Raw genomic sequence first — 14,882 nt, 5'->3', positions numbered from 1 at the left:
ATTGCAGCACTAGCAGAGGAAGAGACAGCAGGACTAGTGGGGAAGAGGGAAAATAGAGGGCAGATGGAATCAGCTGCAAGGACTTCAAGCACCATGACAGACTGCAACCTGGTCTGCTCAAGAGCCTGGCCTGGCTGCCAGAGCCAGATAAAATTCAGTGGGCAAGTTACAAGTAGAACCAATGTATTCCCTAAGAAATCAGCACAGGACTTCAGAGCAAGTAAAACCTTATTAAGAAGCCTGATCACTTGCCACAAGATGCAAGGATACACTATAAAGAAAAGCAACAAACTCCTACAACTGAAGAAATGCCACAACTGTTGGCAGGTAGCAATGCTAAGAGATCCTGAAAGCCCACTGACCTCACTGGCATTTCACACCCACGCCCCACTCAGAGCCTCAACGAACCTTGTACAACAGGAGTCATCATCCTCTTCTGTTGATAGGCAGCCATAATGCTGTTAGCAGTTGAATTGGGTCCCAGGACCTGTATGAAGAAGCAATACTCATGTTCCAACCTGCACAAAGCAAGGCTAAGAGCAGGGATACCTACACAAAAAACTCTGCTGTTAGTCTCCAAAAGCAGAAGCAGCTGCTTTCAGGAGACCTCACAGTAAAAAGTGACTAGGGATATGCAATCAAAGCCCAGAAATGTCTCAGAAAACTTAACAAAGAGACAGAAATCAGTATTTTGGACGGCTTCTCAGGACACAGGACCCTTATCCCAGCACCTACTCCTTTACAGCACTGCAAATGTCATGACTTGGCAGGACTACTTTCATTTATAGTGCCAGCAATATTTAAAGTTAATTTGAAAGTTCCAGCTTCCTATCACATGGGACAATTTTAATCTGTCCGTAGAGCCTTGCTAATCAGTAGTTAGGGAGAAGATATTAGGGAATATCTTGTGTTCACCACAAACACTCAAAAACTACCTATGAGAAATAAAGGCTTTGGGAGGGAACAAAATGCAGTCCTAAAGATTTCCACACACTGTGTTAAGCTGAAGCTTAGAAGCCTGACATAACCCTTCTTTTTGCATTGTACTCCGTATGATATACTGGTCTGGACTAAACTGACCAGTCTGGTAGCTTTTCACTTCACAACACCATGAAAGCTATGCTAACCGTTCAACCATCAGGATGAGGTAACACAAGCCTTATGAGACGTCATCATGTCTAACATGGCATTCAGTGCAAGGGATATGTCAGGCTATGCCTGTTGTACACATCTAGAGTGTACTGACTTGCTGGTACTGCACAGAATATCTTTGGCCTCTACAGAAAAAAAGCAGACATGGAAAGCCAGGGAAGGATTCCAGACGCCTTGCTGGAGAATGCAAAATACTGCTAAGTACTTGGTATGACAGGTATTGCAGACGAACACAGACCGGGTTGACAGAGCTCTGCTGCAGGTCTAGAGTCCAGATTTCTGGGATCGAGGTCTCCATCAACTGCAAAACCTCTTCTAGGACTTGCTGCAGTGCCCCAGCTTGCTCATCATATCCAAACAGCACAAGCTGCTTCAGAAGGATGTATACGTCTCCTGCAGGAGGGAAGAAAAGCACACAGCAATAGCAATTAACATGGGTATGCTAAATAAACACCTGTATTTCTCTGGTATCAGGGCACAGGAAGGTGAGCAGTGAATCAGAACTGGTTCAGTCCCTACTCAGTCCCTACAGTTCCTGAGAACAAATATGAGACAAATCTGTCACAGCACTGACAAGACCTCACTTCTCTTGCTCCCAAACCTCAAATGTGGAGAACTCACACTATTAAGTGTTCTTCCAGGCACAGAGGCAGATGAACTGAATTAAAGTGACGCACAAGGCAGCTCCTCTCTCCACCATACCAATTAAGAAAAAGAGAGGGCATATTGCCTCCGCTGTCCTCACAAGCTGCAGAGTGGATAAAGATCAAGTGTCCTACCCTTCATAGTCTCAATAGCACGAATATTTTCTCCCAGGACTTCCAGAAGGGCTATATCTTCAAAAGGACTCCCCTCCTTCAAGCTGTATCTCTTGCGCTCAGCCTTGCGCCGGTTCTTTGAGGACCGCCTGAAAATGAGGATGCTTGATTAGCATGTGCAAACAGGATTAGGTATAGCAGGGCTTAAGTGTGAAGGAACATCAACAGCATGCATGAAACTTGTTACTCAAGTCGTTACTCTCTCTGGTGAGAGTCACTGCATATAAGCTTATGTTTCCAATGCTACTCAAGCAATACCCTTTGTGGTCTGAAACACAAGTCAGTATTTGGGCTGTTCCTCTAACACAAAAAGGACTGCTCTCTGTTCCAGCAAGGTTGAAGTGTTGCTCTAAGCACAAAGTAGGGTAAATTATTTGGCAGTGGTCACTAGCAGGGCAAAGCTGAGCTCCACTTAGAACAATTTGGTGCCAGTGTCTGTGCTTCCCTGTGCACATTTCATTTCTGCTGTCCCACAGGCTGTGCATCAACACAGCTCGGCTCCTGCCCAGCTACTTCTAATTGCAGGCCAGTACTAGTTGCACCATGTCACCAAATGGTCAGCACACTCTGACACAGGTATGTTGAACACTAAGGTTGCATTCTCTTCCTCTTTTCAGCCAGGCCACAGAAAGTGCCATAAAAAGTGCATGCTTCTTCCACAACTGTATTTTTCCACATTCAGAAGTAGTCCCACACACTACACCAGCCTCTAATACACCCCCCCACACACACACTGCAGCTCACAGTCTTAAGAGCACGCAAAAGCAACACAGATGCTTCCTGTGGGAAGATGTTGGTATGAAATTTAATAGCAACCCCCACCCATCTAGTGCAAAACCTAAGACAAAGAGGACAAGCTATGTGCAGAAGCTGTTCATGTTTGGGGAACTCCACCCACATTCTATGTCAAGCGTCCCCCAGCAAGCATTCTGGCAGCATGCCCGACAACCACAGAGCCAGCTCCTGCCAAGCTTGTGTTCTCAGCTCCTCTATTGGGCACTCAGCTCCTGTTGCAATAGTAGCTTCTGGCATTTTCTGTTCTCCCCCTCCCAATAAGAGTTAAAATAACCAAGAAAAGCTTGTAATTAAAGCAGCTTCAAGGCACGAACAGCCGTGAGGCGGAGCATGCCAAGCATGAGCAAGCTGGCCTCCCAAATGCTGATGCCAGGGCAGCCACTACCTAATTTGGAGGCAGATACCTACGCTGATATTCTTGAATTGCTGTGTGAATACTTGCTGCTCAAGTCACTGGCTGTCACAACACTGCTGGTTTCAGAGAAAAGGTCCAATTCTGGGCAATTTGGCATTTCATAATCTGCAAAACATGTTAAAAACTGTCACACCATGGAAAATGGTCACAGCTATTCCAAGCTTTCTCTCTGGGTCATCTATATAGCTTGCTGGAGAAGCAGCTTGGGCAGATTCATTCTACCTGCTGGTGTTTCAGAACCTTACAGCTCTCAACCTCACTCAGCTAGCACAAAAGAACAAACAGCACCTGTGAGAACACTGCTCCTCTGTCCTGGTGGGGACTGTGATATTAAAAAGCATTTGCAGTGCAGCAAATCTGGAGCAGAACAAAGCATTCCACTTTCAGAAAACTTCCCTGAGCCTGTGTGAGCTGGCAGATCAATATGCCTGGTAGAGTACTCAGCATGCTGAGCACTGCCTGACCCAGCAGGGCCTGTACTGTGGAAACAATGCTGGGTCATTCTGAAGAGCTTTCAGGTGTATTTTGATCCCATGAAAGCTGTGACACAGATAGCACTGAAAGTAAAGCTCTCTTTCCAGAATAAGCAAGGTCAAACAATCACAGTCCAAGTATGCTGTGAGAGGAGGGTGAGAAGAATGCTGTTCTACTGTGGTAGAATACATTGGTTCAATACCAACCCTGCAGGCTCTCACATGCCTTCTCCTTCAGCTCTCGGACCACTTGCAGGCGACTCTTATGGCGAAGAAATGCTGTTTTCTGATTATCTAGGAAGATGAGCTGACTTCTCTGAGCTGCTCAGAAAATCAGAGCATGAATATTGGTGTAAGAGAACAAGAAAAACATTTTTTAAACAAGAAGTTTCAAGGAGCACAGTCCTTCAACAAGCTCGGAAGTCAGGTGCAAAGCACACAAAAACCCATAAAGCACACAAATTGAAGGAAATTCAAAACTTGAACACATGAGCCCAACAAGCAAGATGTACCTGGATGGGGAGTAAATTAACCCTCCAGACAAGCATTTTTTAGAACAAGGGTCTGTTTATGATGAAGAGGAGCAGAAAGCTCTGTGCCCAAATCTCTTGACATTAGTTAGGTTTGAATTATAGAAAAAAATCCCTCAACTCACAAAACCTACTGCCCATAGCATGAAAAGGAAAAACAAGCAATAGTAACCAACTGTCCATCCTGGTTGTAAAGGAGAATACAGCTATCAAAGCAAATAATATTTTTCAAAGACTTCTCATATATGCTTATAGGACATTTTCTTCGCCGATAGATCTGCTGTCACATTTACTCTGGAACAAGGACTGCCCTGCTTGTTCATGTACACACACAGACACAGAACCCCCCTTTGCAGTCTGTGAGGCCTGGAAAAGCTCAAAGGGAACTTGATTAAGCTAAAAAGAGCCTACGACTCTGCAGGGCTCCAAGCTGCATTAAGCAGAGGCAAATGCACCTACATGGGCAGCATCAGTTAGGCAGAATCAAAGCACCCTTCCATGCAGCTTCCACTACTGGAGTGCTGTGACTTCCTACAGACCAAATAAAGACTTCAATCTCTACAGCAGAGAGAAGTCTTGGATTCTTGCACAGATTCACCTTCCAGAACAGCAGGTTTGAAGTTGGTCTCCAAGATATCCAGTCTATCATACTTGTGAATCTGGATCAGAGAAAGGAAACAAGGCATTATTTAAGAACCTAACCCAGTTTCCATCCCTCTGTGCTTGCACTCTAAATTAATATTTCCACTCTGACTCTTGTGCTCTGAAAAATCTTACCAGTCTTAAAGCTTCTTCCCAGAGAGCCCCTTCTAAGAGCAAGAGAACAGCCTCTTCATAGTCCTAAAAGAAAAGAGAAACCATGTACTGCTACCAATGCCAGTAATACCCATTCAGGTGTAGCACCTATTCAGATGCACATTTCTATGCAACAGTAACCCAGTCAGGACAGGAAAACTTGACTGTGCCAGGTACTTTGAAGCACTGACATAAAAAACCCAACAAACTATACTGCTTCTCCCATGCTGAGGGGAAATCCCTCTGGAACTGTGTCTTCCTTACTCCAGCCCTCATGCTTCAGCTCTCTGAGACAACAGCATTTCATACCAAAGCAGAGGCAGCTTTGAGTGGAGAAACTCAGTGACAGAGCATTCATCCCTCCCCCTGCTCACCGCCATCACCTGGACCTGCTCTGCCCTCCCCAGGAGGGCATATGGCACAGACTGTTTTGCTGTCAGCATCCATTGAGTCACACGTGGCTAGAGAGTAACAGAATACACAGATGGCCTATCTTTCTGACATAGGATATTACTGAGGCACAGACAGGAAGGTGATTACCTTACCTGAGTGTACTGCTCCAGGAGTATGGCTGCCTCTGCATGCTTTCGCTGTTCAACTAGTTTTCCTACAAGAAAAGGTGGAGTTGAGCTTTTCAGAAGCAGCCGGATTTTGTGCTACAGAATCATGCAGAGGAAAATCCCACTCCCTGAGGCACTTCCTATCTGCTCACACACTTACTCAGTCTGCCCAGTAAATACAAGATATCAGGAATTCATTAATTTGCAACAACATCAGCTAGTTGCTTGCGAAATTGGTGGTACATGTTCCTGAAGGCCAGCTGGAGAATATCTTCCCCTCACTCTGAGTCAGAAATAGTGAAGAGTCTCTTACAGAGGGGAGGATTTAAAAAGGAAATGTCTCTTAAAAGCTTCAGTGTATTGCAGCCTCACTGTCTGCAGGAAGCACTTTTCCACCTGCTCTCCGTGGTACTGACAGCAACCATCAAGCTTGTGGGGTTCAGGGCTTCTGGTTTCCTAAAAGTCAGAACCAGCTTTGGGACTGGTTCATGTGCTAGGATGCAGTGTATGAGGATATGTGATACACAACACCAGAAAAAAATTAATGACATTATCCAAGCAAAGCTATTTCCTCCAGGACAGCTTGTGTCTGCTCATTCATGATTGAAGAGCGGCAGAAGAACAACTATTAAAGGCAAGACATGAAGTGTCCAAATCACATTAAGTGACAGAAGAAAATACTGGAATACCCAGCTCTAGGAGACTACACTCCCAGAAGCCATATTTCCACTGTGTAAGTGGCACTTCCATAAACTCTGCTTCTGAGTAAGGCAGAAGCCATGATGATACTCCACTTCTCTTGCTGAAATATATGCCAGGTCCACAACACATCTCACATGTGCAGCCGGGTAAGTCCTAGTGAGCACAAATTCTGACACCAACTACCTTTTTCATCTGCAGTAGGACAGCGCATAGCTTTATGTGTACCAGTTGGTCCCAGTTGCTAACAGACTGTGAGAAGAAAACATGACACATAGCTCTGAATTCTGCCACAGCCTTTAAGGTCTGTGACTAGGCACACTGCTTATGTCAATGATGTCTAGAGGCCTTGGTCATGTCAGATGACACTTCAAAGAATCTTTGTTCCTTGAGGTTAACCAACAAGGCAATTTGGAATAGCACTTGAGCAGTGGACTGCAAGGAAAAAGTGCAAGAAGCAGTCAGCACTGGGCAGCCAAGGCCACAGCTAGGCAACTCCTGGCTGCCTACCAGCTCACCTCTAACATCGTTTGGTTTCTGTGAGAAGCGAAAGTGACATGCAGTCACACAAACCCTTGGAAAACATGGGATCTTTGCTCTCCCTTGAAGAAAAATGCTACTGAAGACAGACATTTTCAGTAAATTTCAGGAAAATCAAAACAAACCAAAAATAACAGCAGGCAGTTTTGTTCTGCACACTTCTATCTTCTCAAGGCCTACCTGCCATGCTCCGTGCCAGGCTGGACAGCTGATCCTTTGTGTAACCAAGCCGTGATGCCATGCACAGAGCTTGCTGCCAGCTGCCACTGCTCTGGAAAGCATCAAGTGCTTTTGCAAAGATGCCAGCACGAGCAAATATCAATGCAGCCTGTTCATATAGCTGCTTCTGAATCAAGTACTCCCCATAAGCATTGCTGATATCCTGCAAGAAGGGGACAAAAGAGAAATAAGAAATCAATTGTAGAGTCTGCAGCAGCGCAGCATTAGTAAAAATGAAATGCACATCAACAAAAGCCTATTCCCCCTCCCCTGAACGCACCTCCAGGAACAAGGTTCCTACGCCATTTTGAACTTTGTATCAAGCCAAGGGCTGATGATTAGCCCATGGAGACATTTCACAGAGCTAAAGCAAGAGACATGGGGAGGTACCCAACTCTGCAAGCCAGAGTAACCTACACATTGCAGGAAATCAGCCACTCTCTCCCCACTCACAAAAGTGCTTTTTTGTTGGAATGTCACCCTGAACCAACTTAGTCCAGGAGTCACTGGCACAAGGGAGGATGCAAAACCTCTATCTCTCTAGGTACAGGCTGCTGTGAATCAATATCCCAACACTCCTCATGCTATTCAAAGCCCACATCTTCACCAAGAAGGTGTGGGTGGATTTGACTGGAAAGATACAGAAGGAATAAAGAAAGACTCCTAATGAGACAGAGTAAGGAATGCAGAAAGAGTCCTTTCTGCTTTCATGGTGTTACAGACTGAGTTTCTGTATTTTCCCTCTTACTTCTTCACCTACTTCTTTTACAAAGGCTTGTATGTTGTGTATTTAATTTAATTATATTAAATGCATACATTTACATTTTACCTCAGCCTTGGGCAACCTAAAGTTCCTCTGTAATACCAGAACTAACAAAGAACACTATATTCTAGGAAACAGCACATCTACAAGTGTCCCAAGCTTTTTAGCACTGTTCAGAATAGTTTAAGGGTAACAAAGTATTCCCCACTCAACCTGCAAGTGCCAGACTGAAAGCTGGTATCACAAAAGACAGGAAGTCTTCCTGTGGTGGCTGGTGTTCTCCAGCACACAAGACAGTGCAGCAGAAACTGGACTCCCAGGTGCTCTTGTCATGGAATCAAAGAAGTAACAGCCATTCCTTTGATGACCAGACCTCACAGAGCTGGCACTCAGAATCATTCGAGCTATTACCTCAGAGGAGGGTCTCAGACAACTCAGGAACAGCAATGACCTGCAGAACTTGAATGCAAGCAGCTGCTCTCTCATTCTTGCCCTCACTCAAAGGGGCTGACAAGGTGCAAATACATGCAGAACAGAATAAAATGTTTGTGTGCTGCAGTGTCACGTGCATACACACCTTGTACTCCGGAGTGCTAGAGGGGTAGAGCTTCAAGGCTTCATGATACTGATTCTGGTCCTTCACCAAGTTTAGAAATTCAGAGAAGTGTTCAGGACCTGCAGAAATAATTTATTCTTCGTAGAAGTAAAAGAGAAAGCACATGGGTCTCATGGCTCCCCACCAGTCTAGGTTATTGCATTAAGAAGCAACTAGAGGTGCTTAGAGGAGCACACAAGCACCTATTTTACTATTGTAAAACCAAGTTGTTCACTTCCTTGAGGTTTGCTCCATTTTTCCCAGCAATATTAACTGGGAAAAAGTCACCTACAACAGGAATGAACCAAGACATGCAGTTCACAGAGCAGTAAACATTTTCACCCCTTTCTCCCTGTGTCAAGCTGTACTACAAAACACATGTAACAGAAGTTAATTAACCACACATTACCAGGAAGGAAGATGACCCTGTGAAATCCTCCTCTTTCTTCAGCTATTTTCCCCCAATGGTTCTCCAAAATTGAAAAGTTCACTGCAAAATTTCTCCTTAGAGACACCTACCACATCTGCTGAGGTGCCCAAGAGCTTTTCTGTATCTCTTCAAGTGTCTGTCTATTGTATACCGCTGGTAATTCTTTTCCATTTTCTGGAGGGCATTTAAGAAGGGCAAGTATTCTTTTGGGTCCTGCAAAGTAAAATAAAAACTGCAGTTGAGCTAATCTGGCAAGATCCTCATTGCCCCCATCTTTACCAACAGACAGTCACCTCATCTGAAATTTTACAATAATAGAAAAAAAAAGTGGGTTATTGGTTAGGTTGTTTGTTTGTTTTAATGTAAGCCATCTTAAAGAACCTATTCTGTATATGTACTCTTGCCAGAAATGACTTATTTAAATTACCACAGTCCCACCTGGACTTCAGCAGTATCTAAAGGCTGGTAACATCTCAAATTCAAGACTATGGATCACATAGTACATTGTTTTCTATTAGCTATTATCATGTGCAAATTTGCAGCTGTAAAGCTGATCAATTTCCTCACACTCAAGGTCAAAAAACGTTTTAACATTAATAGGGTGTTCTAACTGACAACAGCCTCTGCTGTAAAATTAGGAAACTCGGAAGATCCAGTGGGCATTTCCATTCAGAGAATTCAAATTAAACCTGCTGAAAAACAGACACTATTATCACGGCCACCACCAAGTAAGCAAGAATCAAAAGAGTACAGAACTAGGAATGGAAGGCATACAGTCACAACACTTCAGATTACAGCCCCCCCTTTCTGTAGACCTACTTTGCTGTGCTGCTCTAGAAGAGCCCTATTTCACCTGAAGCACAATCAAGTTTCCAAAGCTGTGCTCAAGAAATACTGAGGGATGCAGACACATGCCACCTTCCCAGCATCACCCCAAGTACACACAGAACTTCTGAGCAACTGGAATCCTGCCTGGGTAGAAAGATACAACTAACAAAAAACGTTGCTGACTGACCAACAGACTACAAAGAAATTCTGAGAAAGCAGAAAAATAGTTCCTTGACTGGAACTGTAAGCCGAGACCTTTTGAGACTTCTCTGCCACCATGATGACCAAATTGAAGTCATACGTCCCCAAGGAATAATCATACAATTCATTGACATCCACAAGGAAAAGAAGGTACTTCAATGCTTCTTCTGCACTTACAGCTTTGGCATCTGGAGTAATGCTTTCTGTAACAAGAAACATACAATCAATTACACTAACAGCAGTAAAACCATGCTCTGAGGGGTGCATTATCAAGCACCAGACAGGGACCATCGAAGTAACAACTCATTTTGTCTTCTAGGAAGGGTTACTTGGCCTTTCCTGGGCAACTTCAAGAACCAGCCCAAGCATGGTAAAACTGTTAAGTGTGCAGCAGTGACAAGGCAGAAGAATCAGCAGAGAACAAAAGCAAGGTTTGCCAGTTTGAGATACCATGACCCAGAATGGGAACCTCCTATTCTGTGGTGGGAGAACCAGAGTTCTGACTGAGAACAGAAAGCAGCTCCAACTCTGGGCTATCTGCTGACATAGCTAGATAAAAGGACGTGCTAAGAGCACGTACAGCAGTGTATCTTAGCTGATATGATGCTGGTCCATTGATACACAGCTAGTTTCAAGTACACTTCTGTTTTCTGGCTCACTCATGAACCTTAAAATAATTTTCAGGGTGAACCATGCTGACAATGAAAGCTTCTGCAAACCACTGATTTTCAAAACATTTGCGTTCCTGACACAATACCTCGAAGATCATGAACCTTCTGGAGAGCAATTTCCAATTCTGGAGGACTTTTCTTTACATGTGCTGTCAGTATTGATAGGCAGTATCTAAAGAAAACAGAAGCAGTACATGAAAAAGCAAGAAAGCAGAAATACTGCTTATTTCTGTTTTAGCACAGTTTGTGCAAGTTCAAGTTTACATTTTAGTAAAAGAACCGAATCAAACCAGAACTACTCAGGTATTTCAATCTTTTTCAAGGAAGGCAAGAAAAATGGGAAGAGAACAGAATATACCAGAAAGGTTTTTCTACTCAGCATGTGTCCCCAAACATGTCACAAGGCTGGAGGTGTATTTTGTGTAGAAGGAGCTTCCTTAATATGCCAGTCAGCCTAATGGAGAATACCTCTCCCTGAAAGCTCAAAAAGCTGGAGAGTTTTCCCATTCTAATTTGGCACAAAAATTGTCTCTTTTTTATAAAAGGAAAGGTTTCTGTGAGGTTATTCCCACTTTCATTAATTTCACACGTACTATTTCAAAGCAGCTTTCTCAACTAAGGGGAATGCATTCCTTCCCAAAACTGTTTGCTGAAAAGTGTCTAATTTTTAGTGCTCAGCAGCAATCCACAATCTGCTGCTCCTCTATCCAGTGCTTCACATATAAGTTGCCAAGGGTTTAACACTGCTTTGTTAACCACTACTATCCTCTTCTCCCACCCTTTATCTTTGTCTGGTGCTGATTCATACAAGGAGGGTGGTTACCAAAATGTCATCACTAAGAAATATGCAGCTGAAGATTTACAAAAGGAATTCATTCTCAAATGGAACAGCTGAGTTCTTCTCAAAAGGCCAGAACTCCAAAAAGCCAGTTATTGCAGTTTTCAGGAAATCATCCTCTGCAGATGGAAGATACGGCTACATAAGTTTTGTGGAGGACAGGTTTACCTCAGAGGATCTGAAGCAAAGTAACTGATGTTAAGGACACTTTTGCTTTCCACAAATGATTTACTAAAAACGTCTCTAATGGTTCCTTCGCCCACAATAAGAAAACGCTCACTTTTGAGGGTCAATGTGTTCCATGGCAACTCTCATCACATCACATATGAGGTTTACTTTTTTCTGGTCAGTATGCCGGCGTGGTTGAGCATTACTGCTACCATTCAGAGATGGGTACATACTCTTTGTGAAATCTTCCTCTCTAAATAAAAACAGATACCATGAATACCAGCACAGTTCATCATGTAGCCCAGCACAAACACAGTAATATGAAGAAACACAAATGCATGCAGAAAATAACTCCTGAACAAAATAGCTCCTGTGCCATTCAGTACTGACACACGATGTGCCACACTACCAGAAACATCTCCAACATCTCTCATCTGCTCTAATTGATTCTTAGTCAAAGAGGCATTGAATAAAGTTGGTCAGAACAACTACTTTAGTTGCACAAAAAAATCAGAAGGCAAGATTTTCAAGCTATTGTGGTGATCAGACACTAGAACAGGTTGTCCAGGGAAGTTGTGGAAGCCCCATCCCTGGAAGTGCTCAAGACCAGGCTGGATGGGGCCCTGAGCAACCTGTTCTAGTGGGAGGTGTCCCATGCAGGGGAGTTGGAACTGGATGATCTTTAAGATCCCTTCCAACACAAACCATTCTATGATTCTATGATTATTCTACCGAATACACTATGGAGATGCTGAGCACAAAGCCTTTCTGAAAATTGAGCCATTTGCTTTTATTTCTAGACAAAGATTCAAGGTCAGGTCAAAACTGAACACAAAACAGGACAGCTAAGTGATAGCTCCAGCTCCTAGACAATTATTTAATTCAGCAAGCTTGAGAAGTTCTGAGGCTACCAATGCCCCCAAGCTTCCTGTCACTCAGCCTTTGAGAAAGAAGTTGGAAAACCTGATTTAGGAATGTAAGCAAGCATCTCGGCCTCAAGTTTCATATATACAGTGCTGTCTCGCTCCACTTTATGGGGGAACAAAACTTTCTCTGTCCATATTTATCCCTGTAGAGCAAACTGGAAGACAAATTAAAGCAATCAGATGATGTACTAATCCCTTGCTGGAAAAATCTCATGGCTGCCTGCAAGCTGGCATTCCCAACATGACACTGACTCTCCCCTAAAGTCTTGAGCTTACTTGAGTCTTTATGACTCAACATGACAGATTTCTAACTGACTCCTTGCACTGACCTTGAAGGGCTGTCAATATTTTCACAGAATAATGTACTGCCACTGATTACATGCATGCCTCCATTTGCAGAATTATACTCACTTCAGTTCTGTGAAAAATAAGTTTATATAGTTCACAGAATCTATCTGCCTGATAAAGGTTTCTGCATTTTCCAGAAATACCTGAAATGAATAAGAGTATTAGTGTGGTTATTCTGAACAAGTACATTCAGTACAAGAACAAATTCAAAGACCTTCTCTGAATGTACAAGATGAAAGAAATGCTAAATCCCATCTACCTGCATGAGGATGCAGCAGTGCAGAACAGCCATCTCTGCTGAAAGCAGAACAGACAGCACCACCTACTTTTTTGAGCCCACTGTTCAATATCAATGGCTAGATGGATATGGAAAGCACAACAACAGAACTGGGCATACTTGCCTTGGGATTGTGGTCATAGAGAAGATTGAGGTTGATTCGCAGCTTCCTCATACACTGAAATGCTTCCCTGAACATAAGCCTGGAGGAATGAGTCAAGCGCAGTAGTTTACACAGTGGATAGGTGCAGTATAAAGGCAACTGACTACAGGTAAGCACAGACCCCCTGGGAAGGGGATAGCTGAGGCAACAAGCCATGTAGACTGCCTTCCAGAAAAAATGTGCAAGGTCGATCTTGTTAATTGCCAGCCTCTGCAGTGGGACAGAGCAGCATGCCAGGCTGAGTAAGCAATACAGGCCTTGCATATTTTTTCTCCTCTCTTAAAACTGAGAACTACATTTTAATCTAATGGACCAACTCCTGTTTCAAAAAACTTCAGTGTAAATCAATTAAACAAATAAAACAAGAAAAACAGCAAGCTTCATCACAAAGTGATTAAGATGTCTGGATAGCAGAGCAGATGAAGATTTCTCCCCACCCACACAGTCTCAGCACACAAATATGCTCTTTAGTGGTGAAGTGTCTCCTGAAAGCTGGACTTTTAGCTGGCAGCCTCAAAGAGTTTCATTCCCACTAACAAAGTCAATTCCTTTGAGTTTAGCCTCCATCTCTGCACCAGCACAATAAAACCAGGCCAACCAACCTCTAACAGCTCAGACTGAGGGGGGGAAAGACCAGAATACACCAGTGGCATTTACCTGTCTAACCATTTCCGAATCTGGGCAAGAACCAGAGCTCGGTGGTGAACAGTCTCCAGATTTCCTCTTGGCATCTGTAACACAAGATCCATACAATTATTAATTTGTAGTTACTCTGCCAACATTGAAGGCGAAGAGGTTACTGGCTGATTTTCTAGGTCTTTCTGTTACTTGCAGGTGCATGGACATATTCGTTCACTTCAAAGGACATGCAATTTTAATGACTGTGGAAAAATATCTAAAACACCTAAAATTCTCTCAGCTTAGAAACATTCCTTCTTCAGAAGGCTGGACTCCACTCAGCATAAGACCCAGAACAACCTGATCACACTTTCCAGTCAGCCCTGTTCTGAAGAGGATATTGGGCCACACACCTTCAAAGGTCCCTTTCAAATTACATTCTTCTCCACTCTGTGAACCCCTGTTGTCTCTGAAGAGCGAGTTCAGGCCTTCAAACAAACTTGCTGCCAAGGCTAATGGAGGGCTGCTAGCAACTACAGCACCAGGTGAGAATCACTGTGTAAGCCAAAATATGTAGCACTATGATATCTCAGCCATTAGGAATCTGAATAGCCTTTCCCAGTTCTGTACATACCCAGCTAGCTGCCTGTGCTCAAAATGCCTCCACATCCAGCCAGGCAGCTGGAGATCTATGAGGCATTGTGCTGCAGCAGTACAGGGCAGCAGCTCTGTAGCACTGCACACCGGGTTTGCAGGTTGGCCAGCTGCCCACTGAGATGCACCCCCCTACACCCTCTGATAACAGACCTCAGCAGACACAGGCAGAGCACTGACCTGCAATACAACCTTTGTGTCCTGAGGCACAACAGTGACGATACGTGAACCTCGCTCCACCTTGCGCAGGGTCTCGCTGTTGGGTGCAGCAGCACTGCTCAGGCCACCCTGAAGGGCTGAAGACAGCACATTTATCAGCACACGTGGCATGTGGCACCACAGTGTCCCAGTCAGGCTTTCCTCTGTGGCTCTGCAACGTTGTACCAGACCAACTGAGCCAACAATT

General features: G+C 43.9%; 1 protein-coding gene across 1 annotated transcript in view; it reads right to left on the bottom strand.

Moving 5' to 3' along the window:
* The window catches only part of ELP1 (elongator acetyltransferase complex subunit 1), a 33,609-nt gene that overhangs the window by 969 nt on the left and 17,758 nt on the right, over window positions 1-14,882 (bottom strand). The window contains exons 18-35 of the mRNA XM_051641847.1: window positions 14,657-14,772; window positions 13,862-13,935; window positions 13,166-13,244; window positions 12,828-12,907; window positions 11,603-11,743; window positions 10,571-10,656; window positions 9,868-10,016; window positions 8,874-8,997; window positions 8,337-8,434; window positions 6,958-7,159; window positions 5,524-5,585; window positions 4,961-5,023; window positions 4,782-4,842; window positions 3,861-3,974; window positions 3,174-3,285; window positions 1,932-2,059; window positions 1,391-1,545; window positions 409-487 (exon numbers count right to left, since the gene is read on the bottom strand). Coding sequence (XP_051497807.1) covers window positions 409-487; window positions 1,391-1,545; window positions 1,932-2,059; window positions 3,174-3,285; window positions 3,861-3,974; window positions 4,782-4,842; window positions 4,961-5,023; window positions 5,524-5,585; window positions 6,958-7,159; window positions 8,337-8,434; window positions 8,874-8,997; window positions 9,868-10,016; window positions 10,571-10,656; window positions 11,603-11,743; window positions 12,828-12,907; window positions 13,166-13,244; window positions 13,862-13,935; window positions 14,657-14,772 — 1,923 coding nt within the window. The remainder of the gene's footprint in view (window positions 1-408; window positions 488-1,390; window positions 1,546-1,931; window positions 2,060-3,173; window positions 3,286-3,860; window positions 3,975-4,781; window positions 4,843-4,960; window positions 5,024-5,523; window positions 5,586-6,957; window positions 7,160-8,336; window positions 8,435-8,873; window positions 8,998-9,867; window positions 10,017-10,570; window positions 10,657-11,602; window positions 11,744-12,827; window positions 12,908-13,165; window positions 13,245-13,861; window positions 13,936-14,656; window positions 14,773-14,882) is intronic.

The sequence above is a fragment of the Apus apus genome, chromosome Z (assembly GCF_020740795.1).
Source record: "Apus apus isolate bApuApu2 chromosome Z, bApuApu2.pri.cur, whole genome shotgun sequence".
In the NCBI taxonomy this organism is placed as follows: Eukaryota; Metazoa; Chordata; class Aves; order Apodiformes; family Apodidae; genus Apus; species Apus apus.
Note: the sequence above shows the minus strand (reverse complement) of the source record. Positions and strands in the feature narration are given on the sequence as shown.